The sequence below is a fragment of the Myotis brandtii genome, unplaced genomic scaffold, assembly GCF_000412655.1.
Source record: "Myotis brandtii unplaced genomic scaffold, ASM41265v1 scaffold120, whole genome shotgun sequence".
Classification (NCBI taxonomy): domain Eukaryota; kingdom Metazoa; phylum Chordata; class Mammalia; order Chiroptera; family Vespertilionidae; genus Myotis; species Myotis brandtii.
In genome coordinates this window covers 3,743,729-3,764,807 of record NW_005354174.1, presented here as the reverse complement: position 1 = coordinate 3,764,807, position 21,079 = coordinate 3,743,729, and the positions used below count along the sequence as shown (strand labels likewise).

Here is a 21,079-nt window from a genome sequence, read left to right as displayed (position 1 = left end):
TTAGTTTTTCATGGGAATTTGTGGCTGTGAGTGAACCCAAAAGCCTCTGATCACTTAACTTGGAAAATGGATTTTCATTTTGTGAGTAAGTATTTGGTTTTCTTAATCTGCCAGCCAAGGTAGGTTCTTAATCTTTTAGTAACTGAACTGACTTACTGGAAATTTCTTTCTAGGCCAGAACAATAGGTATGTGAATCCTTAAATCGGTGATTCTCAAACTTGAGCGTTTAACAGAATCACCAAGAGGGCTTATTAAAACACAAAATGCTGGGTCCACTCCCAGATTTTCTGAGTCAGTCGTTCTGGGGTGAGGCCTGTGAATTTTCATTCCTAACAAGTTCCTGGGTAATACTGATGCTGATGGTCCTGGGACCACATTTTGAGACCCACTGCCTTAAATAAAAGGGCAGTTAAATGGTCCTGTAAATAATTTACCATTAAGCCTTATTTTATCAGTTCATGCTTCCTGTAAACAGAACCTAGACTAAATTGACAGTCTGTTTAGTTGAGGCTACGCAAGTTCCTAAAAATCCCCAATTAGAAAAAAAAAAAAAAGTAACTCTTAGAACAGTCATAGCCTGTTCATTTTGAAAATGTTATTAAAGTGTAAAGAAAAGCTCTAGGTTCTGAAGCTAACTTTAGTTTCGGTAGTAGTCATCATTCTGTTGCATTTGGAAACACCCTTGTTCTAAAATAATCATTATTTTCACCCAAAGGAAACAGAAATAACAACACAGGAAGCACTGGGCAGCCATAGGCCACTTCTTTTTGGAAAACACATTTAATTCATTGTTGCACAACTCAAACAGGCTAGGAAGTCAGGAAAGCACTTAAGTCATTTCGACCAGTAATACTTAATGGAGAGAAGTATCTTGAAATCATGGATGGGCTAGGAATATCTGAATGACAAAGAACCGACTCCTTATGTGACAACTTGTCAGGAATGGTCAAAGTTTCCCATTACTGTCCACAGACCCTGAGACTGAACATGAAATATCTCCAAAAGAGCAGAGCACGAATGGCCTTTTTTGTGCTATGTTATCTGATGCCAAAATACTATTCAGATGTTCACCCCACATGATGCCAAAACTCACTGCTATATGCTCTCTCCCGAACACATTACAGGTTCCTCCACATATAGACAAACAGTGCTGGTCTTCAAGGCCTATGAGCCTCATTCCAGAAGCTCACACAAGATTCCCTTGATGTTTTAGTCTATTGGATACATATTCTTTCTCCTTTGATATAGTTTCTTTATATAAGCCATCTTATCTAAAGAAAATGTACTACTACTCTAATGGACTCTTGTCTCCCTAGCTGAAGGTGACAGTTAGGTTCTAAACTTCTTGGATTCCTTATCCATCCCTCATTTATCCCTCCACTATGTTACCATCCCCTACAGTAAAGGATAATCCGTGGGTCAGGCAGGGCTCAGTCATTTTCCCCATTCCTAATTCCAAGGCTTATTCTCAAGGTTAACACCTGGATACAAACCACACATTTCAGCTACTTCTTATGGGTGCCTCTTCCCTAATATGTGGATGCAAATGTGTGCAAAGTGAACTAAGAAATAGGAACTAAGTGGAGCTTAAAGACTACAGTGTCAGGAGATGTAACTGCTAACAAAAGTTGGAGAAGAGGCTCAAAGACCGGATAGAATGAGGCTTTTTCATTGAATAACATCTGTGATGTGGAATGACATCTGCTCTTGCCAAAGCCAGGTCTCTCTCCCAACTAAAAAAATAAGCAATATCAACATCCCACAGAATCTTCATGGTGAGTTTGATCTCAAAGTAAGTCCCAACATCTTAGAATTCTGACACTAAAAGAGACCTTCTAGACCAGCCGTGGGCAAACTATGGCCCACGGGCCGGATCCGGCCCGTTTGAAATGAATAAAACTAAAAAAAAAAAAAAAAAGACCGTACCCTTTTATGTAATGATGTTTACTTTGAATTTATATTAGTTCACACAAACACTCCATCCATGCTTTTGTTCCGGCCCTCCGGTCCAGTTTAAGAACCCATTGTGGCCCTCGAGTCAAAAAGTTTGCCCACCCCTGTTCTAGACTGACTGGTCCAAACCCATCATTTTTCGAACTAGAGAACTGAGCCTCAGGGAGAACAAAGTGACTTGTCTTAATTACGTTTAAAGATTCCTTAACTGCAACACTGAGGCCAGATCTTAGATTTTCTGATCATCAGATCACTGTTTATAGATCCTCCCCTTTTTCTTGGAGACTGAGAGGGTAGTTGTTAATGTAAACACCAATGGAGCAACTGCTATTGCTATTGGCCATTTCCCTCCTCCTCAGGAAAGGACCAGCATGTCCATGCATCCATCCCCACAGGCTTCCAGGATAAGAAAGCCTTTACAGATCCCACAACTGGGCAATGACTTGCTCTGAGTGATGCCACATGGGGCTGTCTATATCCAGCCCAAGTCTCTGTGGCTTTTTTATACTCTCCTTCCTTGTCATCAAATAAAATTACAAATATAATACAAGTGTGTTTATATACATGGTCCTTTAGTTTAAGCCTCATTGTGGTCCCAGGTGCCCCAATGAGAAAAAGAAAAGAAAATTGCACTTGTGACCTCTCAGATTAACGACTGAGTTAAAATGAGGTTGCCCAGCCCGAGGGAGAATAGGCCACACATGCTGATGCAACTGGCCCATCATTTCACCCTGGCACTTATGCCCAGCACAGACTCAGAGACCCGTGGGAATGACTCCTTCTCAAGACACCCCAGAGGTAGATAAAGGCAATCATCCCCGTGGATGGATTTAGCACATAAAAGCACAGGGTAGAGTGTGTGGAAGTGCCTTGGACAAGGGCAGAAGGCCTGAGGGTGGGCCAGACCTCTGGCTCTAACCATAGCACCCTTTCTGGGAGGAAAAGCTTTTGGCCATGAAAGTCCCAGTATGCAGCAAACATCTACAGCAGTGAGCATGTGGAAATAGGAGGTAAGAGGCAGTGCTGGTCTAAGGGTGAAACACTTCTAAATGAACCTCTAGGATGGAGCTGCCAATGGGACAAATCTGAAGGGTCATTTTGAGCTGCGGGACCCTGGCACATTCCCCAGGCCATGCATGACCCCTGGATGGCCCTGCCATCCTCTCTCCCAATAGATGAAAGAATTCAGTAGCAAGGACTCCCCTACTGAGAGAACCATGCTGGGTTGAGGGGATAGCCAAAGGCACGGGCAGCTCTGATGATTCGGCTCTCCCCTGAATTCTCCTTCAGCCTGAGGGAGGGGAAAGGAGACGGGAACAGGTGACACAAGGCTACACAGCCCAGCAATTCCTGCCATAGCTGCTGAGAGTCAGGCCCAAGAACCATAAACTCAGGGCGGAATCAAAGTCCCGTTCTCTGGAATGAGAGGCCTCAGCCCTGCTCTGTTCTTCAGGGAGAATGGCCGGAGAAGGAAAGCTGGCTTCTCTCTGAGGTAATGAAGAACATCTGCTCAGCTACGCAGGTCACCCTCAGGTTAAGCAGGAGGAATCCCTGAAGGAGGCATTCTGAGGACAAAGGCTGAGGAGCTCTGCTGATCTGGGACACGCCACGAGTTTTAAATTACACATTCCCCCATACGCAACCCACTCACACGCTCTCATGCACAGAGACCCACACTTCCACGCATTCACATTCTCCCACCCCACCTCACTCCAAGTCCCCAATCCCGCCCCACAGATACTGTCCCCTGTAAACATGACGGCAGAGTTGCCCACAATCCTGGGACACTCTGCTAGTGATCTGAGGACGACTGCTTGTCATTAAGTGCCCCGGTAGGTGATGTTGGTGAAGGTGGATGTGGCCTCTTTATACAGTGGGTTGTTGGCCTGTGGAGAGAATAGAAAAGGGTCTTACAGTGAATCTTCAGTTCTACCCTGCCCTCAAGGCTTATACTTTCATCTGAGAAATTTGCCCAAGAGACCCTTCTCTGGGATCCACCATCGGTGAACAGGTTAATGCTCATTGTACTCACACATTCACTCTTAAGATGGGAATGGATAAAAAAAAAAAGAGAGAGAGAGAGAGACAAGATGGAATGCCATCCTGCCACTATTTCTAAGGGGTTAAATTCATCCCATCCCTTTTTGGTGATCCCAAACATTTCAGGATAAGCTTTGAACCATCAGTTCCTCCCTCTCTCCAATACTCTCTCCTTTGCCCTTTTTCCTTTATTGTGACCATGCTAGGGAAGTAGGCAGGGAAGAGAGATGTGGAAAATGGTGTTTGGAACATAGAGGAAAGCTTTTACACAAATAATTCTGAATATGTTCTCATCTTATCCCTTCAAGTACTACCCACAAACTGTCATGTTATCAGGAAAAAGAAAGACCCTCACTAGATTTCCCAAATTAATTTCTAGTAAAAAGTGACAAGTGCCATAAGGTCTGGTGGCCCTTACTGGTAGCTTCAAGAAGCACAACATATTCTCGCGTGCCTCAGAGGCTCAGGATTTCTGCATTTTCTGAACAGAAACATCTCAGTTTCTTGGGACCCTGGGGTACAAAGTCCTGAGGTCCTCATCCAATGGGAACAAACGTATAGCCTAAACTTGGACAGTCAGGGAGTCAAATGGCCATTTGGAAGGTCCAGAAAAAAGCTGAAATGAAGATGAGCCAAAGGAGAATTGAATTAAATTAAGTATATGGAAGGTTCTCAAAAAATGCTTGTTTGGATTCAATTAGCTACGATAAACTTCGGGGAGCACAAAAGTGGAGTCTGATTTAGAAGCTATCATCATCATTTGAGAAAACAGAAAAGAATACTGGTAAGATGGGATGACATCCTGCTACTATTCCTAAGCGATTGACCCAAAAAGGGATAACCTAATCCCTCCCCTCCACACTTCTCTGTACTCAGTTTCTTTATCTACAAATGAGTATAAAAAGGTTGCCTGTCACATAGGGTTGTTATAGGGTGAAATAAGTCAATTCATGTACCAGTTCTTGGTACATGGTAACTCCTCAGTAAATGTTAGCTATTTTAATATTTTTTTCCTGTTTGTGTTTAATGCTTTAAACCTCATTAGTATATAATGTGTTACGTATTCTATATATATACTCTGTGTTCTCCATGTAGGATTCTCAAGTTTGTCTGTCTCCCTCCATTGGAGATTGTTTCCTTGTCATCTCTTCATAGTGTTCACAGCAGGGTCGGGCCCTATCTGTGCTCAGCCAGTACTCACTGATGTGGCCTGTGGTGGTAGAGAGAGAATCAGGTGGTTTCCAGGAAGCGTAAGGACAGCGGAACAGTTAGACCATCGCCCAGTTTCCAGATCAGAGGCTAAATGGAAAGCTACTGGCTGAACCTGGCCACCGTAAGCATCTGCTGCGACCACTTCAGGCTCCAAGCCAACAGCTTAAGAAAATCCAGCCCAGTCTCTTACCGTGTCCCATTTTGCTCTGGCTCGTTCTTCCTCAAATTTCGCAAACTCCTTCCGGTCATGGATGGTGATGAGGAGCTTCCAGATGAGCAGAGTAGCAAGACCAATGAGCAGAATGGCCCCCATCACTGAGAGCAGGACCACCAGGATGTCGGGGCCCTTGGGACACTCTGTCCGGAGATAGCACAGAGCAGGGTGGTTGTGATTGGAGCAGAAATCACTTGAACTGGCTACAAATAATATCTTTTTTTAAAGATCTTATTGATCTTTTTTACTTGATTTCAAAGAGGAAGGGAGAGGGAGAGATAGAAACATCAACAATGAGAGAGAATCATTGATTGGCTGCCTCCTGCATGCCTCACACTGGGGATCAAGCCACAACCCGGGCATGTGTCCTGACCAGGAATACAACTGGGACCTCCTGGATTTATAGGTCAATGCTCAACCACTGAGCCACGCTTGCCAGGCTTAATTACTATTTAAAAGGAGAGAGGGCAACCTTTAGGACAGCAATCATCTGTGCTAAGTGGTTTAAATCAGGCCGTGAGCCTGTCACCCATAGGCAGAGTCTAGTCTATTTGATGTGGGCTCACACAGTATTTATTAAACATTTTATTTTAATGGCAACAAGGATAATCAGGAGTCTCCCCTTAAAATTTCAGATTCTTCTTTTAAAAAATCCAATGATCTAGAAACACTGGACCTATATTTTTACAGGGCAGCAACTGGTGAGGGCTGAGGAGCAGCTGCCCCTTTTATTATTTGATTTAAATATGTTGTTATTGATTTCAGAGAAAGGAAGGGAGAGGGAGAGAGGAAGAGAAATATCAGTGAAGAGAGAGAATAATCAATCAGCTGCCTCCTGCATGCCCCCTACCGGGGATAGAGCCTGCAACCCGGTCATATGCCCTGACTGGGAATTGAGCCATGACCTCCTGGTTCATGGGTTGACACTCAACAACTGAGCCACATTGGCCAGGCACAACTGCCTCTTTTAGATAGGACATGTTGGCCACAGTCCTCACCACTTGCTCTTTTCTCCACTAAACAGTAGCAAAGTATGGCTTGCCATTGAATCTGTGCTACTGTGTGTGGGCTCTGGAACCAGACTGCATGGGTTTGAGTCCTGGTTTACCACTTACTTTGCTATGTGACCTTTGATAAATTAACCTTTCTGGGTGTCTGTTTCCTGTTTTACTGTCTTTAAAATGGAGAAAGTAGCAGCACTGACTTTGGAAACTTGCTATGAGGAATACTTAAGGAATTAAAAGAACTCAGAGCAATGCCTGGCATAGCATTCGTGTGCAATAATTATCAGCTACCATTATCGGTGGTGTTCTTGTTATACCTGGCTGTAATCACTAATTTATTTACTTAGCTCCTGTAAGTATTTGAGTCTGCTACCCTAGTCCAAATATTTACATCCCCGAGGGCTGGGAACCTGATGACCTTTTCCAGCATACTTAGAGACCAGGCGGCCTGCCAACCAAGACAATATTTTGGGTTCCTTCCCAAAATATGTAGTCATCTAAAATCCTAACCCTATTGAGAGCTGACTTCCTCTTCAACCCCAGTCAACAACCAACACAGACAGAGGTGCGTCACCCCTCTGAGGGCCAGGATAAGTATGCTCAGCAGAGCTCTGCTTCCCATAACCACAAGTGTCTGATGGGTGACCTCACTCCAGCAACTTCTCAGGTGTTATGTAATTAAGTGTTTGTATATATGCCTATGGATGGGTCTGGAGAGGAGGTCACACCCACTTTCCACACTGTCTCCCACCTTCCTCTCTAAACATGCACCCTATGTTCACCACACACTGCCCAAAAACAACCACCACCACAAACCCAAGCTGGCATTTTCCCAAGCCACCAAATTACAACCTGTCTATAATTAAAGGAGCGCCTGGAGAGAAGCTGTGAGGTTCCAGTGTCTGAGTTCCCAGGGGTGAACGGCTCAGTTCTTCTGGGAAAAAACAATTATGAATTCTCTGGAAGATTGAGGGAGAGCCAAGCCCCCCAATCCCAAAGTGAAATCTCTTCAATTCTGCATGTCAGTATGGGCAGGACAAGTAGAATGCCAGGAGGTCTTTGTGGGGTTGGGGATATCTGTTAACCATCTGTCTTGAAAGGGGTGGATGGCAGGCTTCCCGCAGGGGGTCTCTGGAGGGTCCTTCCAGCCACAGTGACGAGGACCCATGGTGGGGTCAGGAAAGACTGGGTAAGGTTAGCAGATTTGACAAAAGTACAGGAAGTCCAATTAAATTTGAATTCATAACTTTTTAGCATAAGTATGTACCAAATATTGCATAGACATACTGTATTTTATCAGGCAATCCTATCCAGGAGCAACCAGGGCCTAGCTAAGGCCTAACACCACTTAGTCAATGCCAAACCCTTTGGCAATCTCTCTACTACCCTGCAGTGGCTCCTGTCTTTCAAAGAGAGCCTCTGCAAGGGCATGAGTTAGGGAAGAGAACTAAAATAATCTCCTTCTATACTTCAGTAGAATGCTACATTCTACTCAAAGCCAGAGCCCCTGAAAATGGTTCAGGTTGGGTAAGAGGAGAGAGAGGCAGAATTTGGAATTTCAAGGCAGTAAGACAGGAAATCTGGGTCTGGGTCCTATCTCCTAATGTGGAGGAAGAGGCCTACTGTCAGTAAGTCAGAAAAGTTATCTCCCTCCAGGGGTTATTCGAACCATCCCAGGTTATCATCATCTTTGTTCTCTACCACTCCAAGTAGAAGGTTCCAGTCTCAGAATACCCAGCCAAAAGATTTGGTAAGTGACACAGCAGAAGTAACAGCAAGGATGTAGCAAAGAGATGAAGTAATCTGCAAGATTATATACCCAGAGCTAGGTAAATAAATTCATGAAAACAGCTGGGTATAAAAGCAAGAACATACCACCCTTCTGAAATGAGAAGGGGCAAAGGTACCCATAAGGTGGGTGTGGAAAACCTGTGAAATGGTTTAACACAGATGGGTGGGAAAGTGTGAGAACGTCACGTCCAAATAATCCACATCTGCTCTCCACAGATATACACCCAGACTTCTTTCTCCCCTTCCTCATGTCAGCTTTCCCTTGAGTCACTAAATAAAACTGAGGTGATGCCCTTTCTTTATCTTCCTTTTCCCTTATGAAGGGTGAGAGCTCTGGAAAAAGTGGATGAACAATATCACAGATGGGGGCATCATGCTCTCCCGTACTCATGGCGACAGCAACAAGCTGGGTGACATCGCTGTAGCAGCCCTTTGCCCACTTTCACCCCCTTCCTTCTATAAGCAGCCAAAACTGTCCTAACAAATATCAAGATGTATATAAGCTTGCCTGTCTCCTAGGAATAACCAGTCCTATTGATTCATTCACAAGCCATTTATTATCTTCTCTGTAGATGACTGAGCCAAGTATGGGGATATAACAGTTGATAAGACAGATAGTTCCCGTGTTTATGGAGTTTATAATCTACTGAGAGACACTGGTGACTGAAGAAGCAATTCAACAGTATGATGAAGGCCTTTTAAGGGAAGCAGGGCTGCTATGGGAATCAAACAGGAGCACTAAACCTGGTCAGCGGAATGAGGCTGGAGGAGGCCTGAGAAGGCTCATTGGGGCAAGTGATGTGTCTAAAGCATTATCACTTCAAAATATTGGGGTACACCACAATTACCAAGAGCATTAATGAAGAACCCAGAGGCATAATTTTGTGGAAATAGGTCAGGGCTCAGGACTCTGGATTTTTTTTTTTTTAACAAGAAAACACAAAAGTTTCATAACCACTGCTGTAAAGCAGGTGTCAGCAAACTGGCCCGCAAAGTGCTGCTTGCCACCTGGTTTTGTAAATACAGCCAGACTCCTTCATTTACATATTGCCTATGGCTGCTTTCCTGCTACAGTGGCAGAGTAGTCACAGCAGAGACCACATGGCTCACAAATCCAAAAATATTTAACATCTGGCCCTTTACAGAAGAAGTCTGCCCGCCTCGGTCAAAAGAATGATTTGAACTCCCTACAGCTGTAAAGAATGTAAACCGACCAACTTAGCCTCTGTCTGCGGAGATTGTTCCTTCACTCCCTTAAGTTATTTTTTGTTGTTGTTGTTAATCCTCACCCAAGGATATATTTCTATTGATTCTTAGAGAGAGTGGAAGGGAGGGGGAAAAACAGAGAAACATTGATGCGGGAGAGACACATTGATTGGCTGCCTCCCACACACTGCTCCGACCAAGGCCAGGGATCAAGCCTGCAATGGAGGTACGTGCCCTTGACCAGAATTGAACTCAGGACCTTTCAGTCCATGGACTGATGGTCTATCCCATGAGCCAAACCGGCTAGGGCACTCCATTAAGTTCTTGTCCACCCCCACCATACCATGGCCTTTATCCCTCACTACTGGTTTACAGGCCTGTCTCCCCCATGGTCTGTGAGTGCCACGTTTGCATCTGCCTTATTTACTGTTATATTCCCAGCACCTAGGCAAGTCACTGCCTGATATATAATAAGTACTCAAAACTATCTTCTAGTGATTTATATCTTAATCTATTGCTTAAGGGAAAGGAAGAAGAGGAAGGTGGTAAGGAAAAGCAAGCAGATCTACTGTGTTGGATGGTGACAAACCCGTGATTGGTCTGTACATGATGACATGAGTTCCACCTGCCTCCAGAGGGCCTTGAGAGCAAGCACTATATTTTTAGTGCTTAGGGAAGCCTTGGGTTGGTAACTCAAACCCTTTACCATGTCTCATAGTGAACCTGGTAAGGTCAGCACCTCAAACCATCAGGCCTTCCTCTGAAGCAGCAAGCTGGTTGCTCTTGGCAACCATTTAACTTATAGTAGAGCAGATGCCTTGTGCAGAGAAGTCCTAGAATTTAAATTCCTTACTTCTTAACATTATCACCTCAAAAAAAATGCTATGATATATTTTGTTCCTTCGTGGGATCCATATTTACATTCTTCCTCTCTTTATCCACCTTATTTTTCTATTTCATCAATTAGGAAATCACTTTCTTGCTAATATTTGTATTTATATATCGTTCGTACCCAGATGACAGGCCCTACCTTATCACTTGTCCTAGCAAGGTCAGGCTTAACCTGGCTGTTCCATTTAAGAGGCATGATAGATGAAATAACTGCCTAACATGGTTCTCCCTCTCCCTGGGGGCAGGGCCAGGGGCCCTCAGGGTTCACTCACCTGGCTCTTCTACCACATACAGGATGGACTTTCCACTGGAGTCTTCATAGTACTGGAATCTGATGACACAGTCATCCTCATTCTTGTAGGTGCAATTCACTGCATCCTTGCCAGTGTCCTCTGGAAGAGAGGGGAAGATGAGAGAATGAAAAAATTGGTCAATTCCTGGAAGATGGGGTCATCTCCGAACCCCACTCATGGAATTTCTGTGAAATTATGTAACAGAAAAACCTACGCTTGACATTAGGCAAGGTGCCTAGATTTGAGATGGCTGTTGTGCCCGGCAATTGCCTCCAAATGACCCTGACTGATGTACTTTGTCCCTCACCGCCCCTTTTTGGTTCTTATTCCTTCCTCAGGAAGGAACATGATATAATAGTATTACACAATCTGATTCAAAGCTTGGCTCTACCACTTACCAGTTGTGTGACCTTGGGTAAGTTACTTGACCTCATGAATTCCTCTTTCTTCATAAATAAAAGGAAAACGATACTCTCACCTCACAGAGATGGTTGAAAATTAAATGGCATAAAGTCAAGAGCGGGTGTTCCGTTCCCTCTCTTTCATTTCTCTGCTTGCTCAATGATTCTCAATAGTTTGTTCATTCAGCCCTCAGAGTTCCTCCATTTCTGCTTCTGACCCAGTGTTTCTCTCCAGAGCCATCCTCTCTTCTGATTCCCATCATGTTTTGTAGGTTTCATTCCTTCTCATTCTAAAGCCTGTGATTCTGACAGTGAAACTATGGGTTACCCTCTCCCAGCTGCACCATGCCCTACACCAGTGGTTCTCAACCTTCTGGCCCTTTAAATACAGTTCCTCATGTTGTGATCCAACCATAAAATTATTTTCATTGCTACTTCATAACTGTAATGTTGCTACTGTTATGAATCATAATGTAAATATCCAATATACAGGATGGTCTTAGGCGACCCCTGTGAAAGGGTCATTCGACCGCCAAAGGGGTCTCGACCCACAGGTTGAGAACCGCTGCCCTACACTGATGAAATTGATGGGTAAAACTGACACACAATGAGATTAAGCAAATGTGTCAAGGTCACTCAGCAAGTAAGTGACTAGCATGAGTCTCAAAGCACAGTCTACAAACTTTAACTCATTAAGCCTTTAATTTAGTGAACCAGTGGCATTCTAGTACTATGGAAAGAGTAAGAATTTCAGGGTTTATTTCTAATCTTACCTCACCACTAACTTGCTTGGGCAAGTTACTTAACTTTCCTGAAATTCAATTTCCTCATCCTCAAAATGAAGATAACAGTAGTCCTATAGTTCTACTTTACTAGGTTGTTGGGAGAAGATGATGATTATGTGCATGAAGAGATATTTTTATAACTTTTATAAGTTATAAAATTTCATACAAATAAATATTTATTTTTATGATTATCATGGCAGGTAGGGTATAGAAATACTTATCATCTAACCTGTAATACCCATCTGGTCTAGATAACAAAAATATCTCACATCTGAGCAGCCCCTCCTCCCTAAACTGATCATAGCAAGCACAGTGTCCTCCAGAGAAAAAAATTATTTCTTCAAACTCAATCCCCAAATCACCCTAATTCCAGCCCCACTTCAGATATTCGCCAAAGGATCCAGAGATCTGACCCTTTTCCATAACACCCCCGCCTAGAAGCTGACTGATTGGCTGTGTCTTTCTGTAGCTCTCACTGAAAACATGATTCCTGCTTGCGTGGGAGATTATTATCTCCAGAGAGATGGCCATCTCCCTGGCCCCACCCAATGCTACCTGGCCCCAAAACAACATCAGATGTGCTGACAGCAGCAAAGATAATTTTCTTTAGGTCAAAATGAAGTACAAACCAGAATAGGTGCAAACAAGAGTTGCTCCCCACTTTGTCTATTCCACAAGGGGCTCTAGAGAGCCACAAAGGCTTCAGATGTGATTTTGGCTACAAATCTGTAAGGGTGAAGGTTCTTCAACAAAGCTGAATGCCTGGGCATTCTTAGTAAATGCTTACTAGCCTACTAAGCCAAGACTGTCGTGGGTAACTACTCTCCCACTCTGCGCTTCAGTTTCTTCATCTGTAAAATGGGGGTGCTTTCTCTTTCTTTCCTTGAGGAGATATAGTTCAGTTGCCTGATTTATACACGCTTTGAAAGTTATTTGCAGGATCTTGCTGAGTTTGTGGGTTCCAGGAATCAGAAAGGGGAGGATCGGCTGAACAAATTAGTAGAAGTGAGGAGGACTCTCTAGTCAGCTTTCATTAAGTGCCTACTGTGCATCAGGTCTGCATGCCCTTGAGGTCAAAATTACTCCCCCACGTTACAGATGAGAGTTGGATAGTTTCTGAGATTAAATCAGAAATACTGACAGGCTGAACTTACTAAGCTCCTTCACAGACTCAACCTCATCACGACAGTAACGGTTGCAGGTGTTTTCCGTGTATAGGGTTCCGTGGTCGAACTTCTTACACTCGACACACTCCCTAAGGAAAGAGGGGAGGAGGAAAGAGGGCACAGGGATTAAAGCAAGCTAGGAGCAACCCTGAGAGTGTTTTAGCCTGGCTCTGACTCCATACACCCAGGAAGCTGCTCCAGCTCAGAGAACAAACACACAAACAGAACCATCTGTAAGACCCTCCTGGGGCCCAGAGAGTCAAATCTGGAGTTCAAGGCCTGGCAGGCAGAGGCCTCCAGGCAACGTCATTAAATTTCTCCATCCGAGGCCATGACAGGAGGGTGAACCCTACGGCACTTCTGGGAGCCTTAAAGTCAGAACCAGTAACATAGTTTGGGGACCCAGTGCAAAATGAAAATGTCAGGCCCCTTGCTCAAAAATTACTAAGAATTTTAAGTCAGTGACAACAGTGCATTAAACCCGGTGGGGGCCCTTCTAAGCATGCGGCCCTATACAGATGCTATTTCTCTTACCACTCTTAAGTGGAAGGAGAAATGGTAGTGCCATGGACTTGGGCTGCCAGAAGCTTCCTCTGATCCCCAAATGAGAGACGATTGTGCTGGTGGACATCTGTTGCCTTAGTGTAGCTCCAGCCCCACATCTCCCACAGAATCAGAGCATCAGCACTTGAACGTTCCCCAGAAGTAATCCGGTTTAGCCTTCCTCCCAACTCGGGGATTCAGGATGCTGCCCTAGAAGAGGGGTTTCTCCAACTGGAGTCCGGCTGGTACTACACTGACTCCTTCATGGTTGGCTCCACCTCCACCTTTCCCCAAAGTTTTCAGTGAATGAGGAAAGCTAGCCATGTGGCTGGAACAGACTCCTCCCCATAAAGCTTTGGTGAGGAAGAGACCAAACCTGGAGAGTTGGGGATTCTAGTCTGGGGGACCCTCTCCACACACACCCCCCCTTCCCAATCTCACACCCAACTCTCTCCAACTTACTTCCCCACTCACTCACTTCTTAAAGGTGCAGGCATCAGGGCAGGTGGGACACTTCTCACAGGTGGTCCCGTAGGAGCCCGGCTGGATGCAGACGCAGCTGCCGCACTCGCACTTGCCCCGGCCGCTGCACAGCAGCCCGTTACTGGACATGCAGGTGTCGGTGCGCGTGGTACAGTTGCAGTAGTAGCCGGTCCAGTCGGAGTCACACAGGCAGTCCCCACAGCTGCACTGGCCATGGCCTGAAGACACACAGCCCACGGGGGCAGAGCAGTTGGTGAGGGCCCCAACCCCACATCGGTGGCTCAACCTGCTTCCCAGCTTTATCTCTCAGCACCCGCCTCACATTACCACACACTAGTCACCACACGGAACCGCTCACCATCTTCTACACTATCTTCATATCCCCATGCTTCTATTCATGCTGTTCCCTCTGTCTAGACTCCTCTTCTTCCTGTGACCACTGCCAAACTCCCATTCACCCTTCTGGCTCAACTCAGATGTTCCTTCCTCTCTGGGACTTTTTCTGACCTCCACAGGCCAAATCAATAGTCAGTCATGTGTTCTGCCAGCACGCATATGTATGTACCTCTATTTTAACCTTCATGTTCACCCTTTTGCTTGTCTATCTGTTTCTCTTTCTAGATTGTGAGTTCCTTGATGGGAGAGCACATATCACATTAATTTTTAATTTTTTCCAATTACAGCTTACATTCAATATTATTTTCAGATGTACTTTACAAAGTGTTCCCCCTGATATTTCCAGTACCCAGCTGGCACCAAATATTAATGTTTGCATCAATGACGATTAGCATAACATCTGATAGGCATGCAATTAATGTTTATTTATCCACTCATTCAACAAATATGTACTGAGCTCACACCACATGCTGGGCACTGGAGATTCCACAGTGGACAAGACAGGCAGGGTCCCTTCTCTCATGAAGGTTACATCCTAGTTAAATTCCTGGAAACGTGTGCTCTGTGTTGTATTATTGTACAGACACATCGGCCCTAGTTGAAAAGACCTATTCCCTTTACTGCATGTGTGTAGGGATGGGAGAGAGACTAGGGTGGAACTTATACTGTTTAAATGCTGACAATATCTCTCAATGCTATATTCCCCTAATATTCATTTAACAAGGCTTTAAAACAAGGCTCCTAAACCTGCATAAAGGTGACTCATGCCCCAGGACTCTGAATCAGGAAGAAGTGGATGAATAATAAAAATCTGATTGTTAATCAGAGGAAAGGCAGGGAGCAAGGGGGAAGTAACCTGAATTGGTCTGTGAGAGCAGACGGGCTGCATGCTGCTGGAGGAGGGGGTGTCCATGGCCAGGCTCAAACAGCAGCAAGCTGGTCCCTCTTCCTCCCCAGTGGGTCTTACTAATGTCTCTCGGCCACTACAGGTCCCTCTCCAGTGACCCCAGCACCATCCGCTCGTAACCACACTGGCATTCAAGACTCAGACACACACCCTCACTGCCCTGGAAAGAAATGTCTATTTCCCAGGAAGGATGGGAAACACAACCTCATCTGCCACAGCTGCCCAGTATATATGCAGAGCAGAGACATTGGGCTGGCAGAAGGTGGAGAAAGAAGAAAGAGGTTGGCCCTAACCGGTTTGGCTCAGTGGATAGAGCGTCAGCCTGCGGACTGAAGGGTCCCAGGTTCGATTCCGGTCAAGGGCATGTACCTTGGTTGCAGGCACATCCCCAGTAGGGAGTGTGCAGGAGGCAGCTGATTGATGTTTCTCTCTCATCAATGTTTCTAACTCTCTATCCCTCTCCCTTCCTCTCTGTAAAAAATCAATAAAATATATTTAAAAAAAGAAGAAGAAAGAGGTTGGGTTCCCTAGAAGTACAGCTTATGGGGAGATACTTGTTCAAGTGACTTAGTAGAAGGGAGGGAGGGATGCAGGGCAGACGTCAAAGGCTGGCAGGAGTGCGGTTTCAGTTGGAGACTCCCTTTGGCCACAGTGGGCTCCGGAGATGAATGGCACCACAGACCTAGCCCACCTTTGAGGCAAAAGACCTGGCCTTGTGTAACCCCTTATCCGTCAGTCATCGGCCAAGGTCTGAGGGCAAGACAGCTCCTGTCAGCGGAAGATAATTCTCCAGAGAAAGGGCAGCTGTGCACTGTTATGAGCAGCCCTGACAGCGTCAGGGGAAAGGGTGTGCCAGCCAGCGGGGGGGCCCACAGTACCCACTACACCCCCCTTTTGGCCAGGGCTCCCGGCCAGAGAAAGGCCGACACCACAGAGGCCTGGCAGCCCTCAGAGACCTCAGCCTACTCAGAAACCCTTGTCCCATAGTGTTTCCTTTGTGAAGCTAAACAAAGTGATCTTTGAGGAAAGGGTCTGCCAGGCCGGCCAGGGAGTGAGGTTGGAGGGGAAGTGGCAGGCCAGAGCCAGCAGGCTGACCCCCAGCCCCGGCGGGGTCAACCCTGAAAAGGAAGCCACAGTGTAGTAATGTCATAGGACTGGCGCCCCTCCAGCAACAGGGTGGCTGAGTCTGGGTTCATAGGAAAGTCAGAGGAAGGGGGGATAAGTGAAGAGAAAGTGTGAGAAAGAGGAGGAAAGTAGGGCAGGAGGCAACAAGGAGGGGCCCTTATTTCAGGTCAGGGAAAACACAGTCGCTCTTTCCATGCAGAGCCCTTCTGAGATGATAGCTCTCTCTGCTCCTCTCCTTGATGAGCCAGCCCTTCCTTTGATATCCCACCTCCTCCATGAAGCCACCCAGGCCTCGCGTGTCCACAGTGAGTCTCTGTGCGGGGAACTCCCTGAGGACCTCTCTTCTCGGATCGGGCAGGTTGTGCCTTGTGTTGTGACTTATGCTCATGTAAGTGAATGAAGGGCAAACTGTCTTATCATGCCTCTCTATTGCACATCACTACAGCACACAGCACAGAACCTGGCTCACGAGGGCGGGGAGGCGATCAATCTCTGTACATGAATGTGGTAGGTGGGAGGGTCTCACCAGGACAAAGATGCACTCACTGTGTTTGACAAGGTGCAACCACGAAGGCCATGTGTGCCTCCATTGGGAAGGAGAGGAGGGGGGAGGCCAGGAGCTAGAGCAGCCGTGGGCAAACTACGGCCTGCGGGCCGAATCCGCCCGTTTGAAATGAATAAAACTAAAAAAAAAAAAAAAAGACCGTACTCTTTTATGTAATGATGTTTACTTTGAATTTATATTAGTTCACACAAACACTCCATCCATGCTTTTGTTCTGGCCCTCCGGTCCAGTTTAAGAACCCATTGTGGCCCTCGAGTCAAAAAGTTTGCCCACCCCTGAGCTAGAGAAATGGCCAAGTCATAGCCCTCCTGCCTCCTGAGCCCCTGTTTGCAGCAAACAATAGACTACAGGCCAACAGCTCTGGGGAGGGACAATAGCCAGCTGGGCTATAAGCTCGGAGAGGGTAGGAATCATGCACAACCCCTGCTCACCCATATGGACTGGGTGCCTGGCACAGGGCAGGTGCTCAATGATCGTGTGTCCCCGAGTATCTGTCGCTGGGGAATGTGATGACGCACCACAGGGTCCAGCCCTGAGACCAGTGGGCACCCAGAACGCTGGCAGGAAGTGGGGGAGGGAAGCCTCCGAGAGGCTGCAGTGGCTGCTGTGGTTCCCTCATGAATGAGGGTGCAGCACATAGAGGACAGGCTGTTCTTGCCCTGGTGGGAGGCAGGAACCGGGGCTGCGGACCCCAGCAGCTATGTTTCGTGGCTTCAGTGGGGCTGGCAGCCAAAGGAAACACTCTGCTGGGATCCCTCCCACACTAGGCCAGGAACAATCAGGCCATGGAAGCCTAGTGCACCTCCCTCTGTCCCTGGGGCCCACAGTGGGCTATCTGTAGGCCTCTCCAACAACCCTCTCCCCTTCAGCCCCCATCTCCCCCCACAAGGGATCTCCCATGTCAAATTTACCCATTCCCTTTGGTACTTTGAATATGATGTAAATATCATTAAATATTAAAATGAACTTACTCCTGCCTCATCTCCTAATTCAAACTGCTAGTGTGTGTGTGTGTGTGTGTGTGTGTGTGTGTGTGTGTCTGATCTCTCAATTAATTGCTCTGATATCCTTTTCTCCAACCTCTCTCATTCTTTGTTGGCATGAGTAAAGGAAACAATGTTGATAATAAACAGGAGCCACTTTTATATTATTGGACATGCTTTAGAATGACATCGATTTACCTTTGTCATCAAGTCTTTTTAAAGGCTGATGTTAAAGTGAACATCTGGTAGATGAGCTCAGCTGGTTAGAACCCCAATGCAAATGAAGCCAACTTGGGTCATGGATTTGGTCACCATAGAAGCCAATTATAATCTCTGTTTGATTGGCCACACAAGACACCCATAAACCAGTCCCAACCAATTTGCAAACATCTTCAATCTGTCACAAGAGGGATTAAGCCACAGTGGTTACAGCCCAAAAAAAAAAAAAAAAAAAAAAAAAAAAAAAAGGAAGGGCTGGCTCATCAAGGAGAGGAGCAGAGAGAGATATCATCTGAGAAGGGCAAGCTGCATGGAAAGAGCGACTGCATTTTCCCTGACCCATTACCCAGTGCCCTGGGAACAACCCAGACGGCCTATTTGCCTCCTAGAGCAGTGATGGCGAACCTGTGACACGCGAACTCGTTTTTTTGGTTGATTTTTCTTTGTTAAATGGCATTTAAATATATAAAATAAATATCAAAAATATAAGTCTTTGTTTTACTATGGTTGCAAATATCAAAAAATTTCTATATGTGACACGGCACCAGAGTTAAGTTAGGGTTTTTCAAAACGCTGACATGCCGAGCTCAAAAGGTTCGCCATCACTGTCCTAGAGTATTGTCAGTGCAGATAAAGACTACGTCAACATCAGCTCAACTTTTTCTGGCTGGGGAAGTACCCCAGGAGTGGTCTTTGGGACAAGGAGAAGCTAGTTTGAGATGATCAATGGGCCAAGGTTTTACTGAATTGTTGTAATGAGAAGGACAACAACTCAGTATCCTGCAGGTAGAAGGACTCAATATCATAATCCCCAGTCGGCAGGCCGGGACTCTCCACGGCAGTGCTATTCCATATACATCTGTGCTGTCCATCGTGGTGGCCACTGGCCACGTGTGGCTCCTGAGCAACAGAGGAACTGAGCTTCTAATTTTAATTAACTGAATTGATTAATTTAGATTTAAATAACCAAATGTGGCCAGTGGCTACCATTTGATCAGCACAGATCTAGAATCCAAAAAGTAATAGTAATACCCATAGTGATAACAAAATAGTGCCAACATTTAATAAGAGCTTTCTGTTTTCCAGTCATTGTGCCAAGTGTACTTGGCTCATTAAATGTGCTCCAATGCCTTGGGTATCCATTACTATTTTCCAAGTCTTTTTGTGATGAAAAGATAAATCCATGTAAGACAATTATTACCTAGTTTACATATATTTTGACATCATGTATTTTCCAAATCTATAAATACTAGAAATTTAATTACCATCATTTAGTGATTTTTTTTCTCCTTGAAAAAGGATTGGTCCATATCCTCAAAACGATGAGGAACCAATGATTTACAATATTAGGTGGAGGGTAGATGAAAGAAAAGAAAAAAACTATCTTCACCTTCAAGTTTCCCCACTCCTTCCTATGAGCAAATTTCCCTGTACCCCACGAACAAGGACATAGGGAGCTGAGAGGAATGAAAGAGAACCTCATTTCTGTTTTCTCCCACTGGAGTAAAATACCATCTACTCAGCTCTGCCCCATAGGCCTTCCTGTGCCCACCTCAAGCTCAGATGTGTGAGTGTGTGTGGGCATCAGGATGGGAGGGATATGCAGTTCTACTCACCCGAGCACATCTCCCCCTTGTAGCGGACACAGGAGAAGTCATCACACTCGCAGTACTTGCCCGTGATCTTGCCAAAGTCACTGCTGTGGCAGACGCACTGGCCACAGAGACACTCGCCCCGCTGGCTGCAGACAGGCTGGCCCTCCTGGGGGCTGCACTCGTCCTGCTGGGAGGGGCGGTAGTCCTCCTCTGAGCACTCACACTGGGACCCCAGCCAGCCAGGCCCGCAGCGGCACACCCCGCACTCAAAGGTCCCATTGCCATTGTTGCAGCGGCGGCTGTAAGGCTCGGCATGGGCCTGGCAGGCACAGTCACAGTCGAAGGTGACCTGGACGGTGAGGCTGTCCTTGAAGCCCACAGGCTTGATGGTAAAGGACTTCTCCTTCTCCTGGGGGCAGCCTCGCACCTTGGCCTCGATGCTGAAGCTCACCTGGATGGAAAATAAGATTGTATTCAGATACAGGTAGACCCTGTTAACACTCCAGCCCTGGAAATAAGCTGTTCTCTGCTCTGCTAGGGAATACCCAAACGAGGTGCCTTCCCACACCAAGGTCTGCAAAGCAAAAACAAAAGCCCTGAATAGCTGTGCAGTTGTGACATATCTGGCTGGGTGCAGACAGGTGTTACAGGTATGATAGAGAAGGTTGGTTTTTTAAAAAATATTTCTTTATTGATTTCAGAGAGGAAGGAAGAGGGAGAGAGATTGAAACATCAATGATGAGAGAGAATCACCAATCAGCTGCCTCTTGCATGCCCCCCACTGGGGATTGAACCTCCAACCCAGGTATGTGCCCTTGGGCGGAATCGAACCCGGGACCTTTCAGTCTGCAGGCCAACGCTCTATCCACTGAGCCAAACCAGCTGGGGCTGGGTGTGTTTTTTTATTCCACATGTGAAAGAAACCAGCTCAAGCAGAACAGAACCGATGATCTTGTGAACTCTCTGCTCTGGCCAACGAAGCTACCTGGGCTGATTACATCACCTCAGCAAGACAGACAAAGCAGTCTTCTGTACCACACAATGCCTCACAGTGGCCATCCACAGGCTCAGCATCTACCGTTCCATTTCCACATAACATTTCATCACTGTGCAATCAAACACATTTCAGGCCAGTATTTCTTACATGAGGTTTATGCAATGTGCCTAAAATAGACAGATGCATGGGTGGAGATAGATACAGATAATATAGATAATATAAATATGGATATATAGTGCCCCGCCTCTCCGCCGCCTCCCCGGCTCCTCCCGGGGCCTGAGCCGTGGCGCCCAGGGGACACCGGCGTGA

The 21,079-nt window shown here is 46.0% G+C and overlaps 1 protein-coding gene across 1 annotated transcript in view; it reads right to left on the bottom strand.

Moving 5' to 3' along the window:
• Positions 1-2,067: 2,067 nt before the first annotated feature.
• Positions 2,068-21,079, bottom strand: part of ITGB3 (integrin, beta 3 (platelet glycoprotein IIIa, antigen CD61)) — a gene marked incomplete at its 5' end in the record, with an annotated part of 37,065 nt that continues 18,053 nt past the window's right edge. The window contains 6 exons of the mRNA XM_005858706.2: positions 2,068-3,840; positions 5,397-5,563; positions 10,585-10,704; positions 12,946-13,046; positions 13,979-14,201; positions 19,795-20,224. Of these exons, the coding sequence (XP_005858768.2) occupies positions 3,775-3,840; positions 5,397-5,563; positions 10,585-10,704; positions 12,946-13,046; positions 13,979-14,201; positions 19,795-20,224 (1,107 nt within the window). The remainder of the gene's footprint in view (positions 3,841-5,396; positions 5,564-10,584; positions 10,705-12,945; positions 13,047-13,978; positions 14,202-19,794; positions 20,225-21,079) is intronic.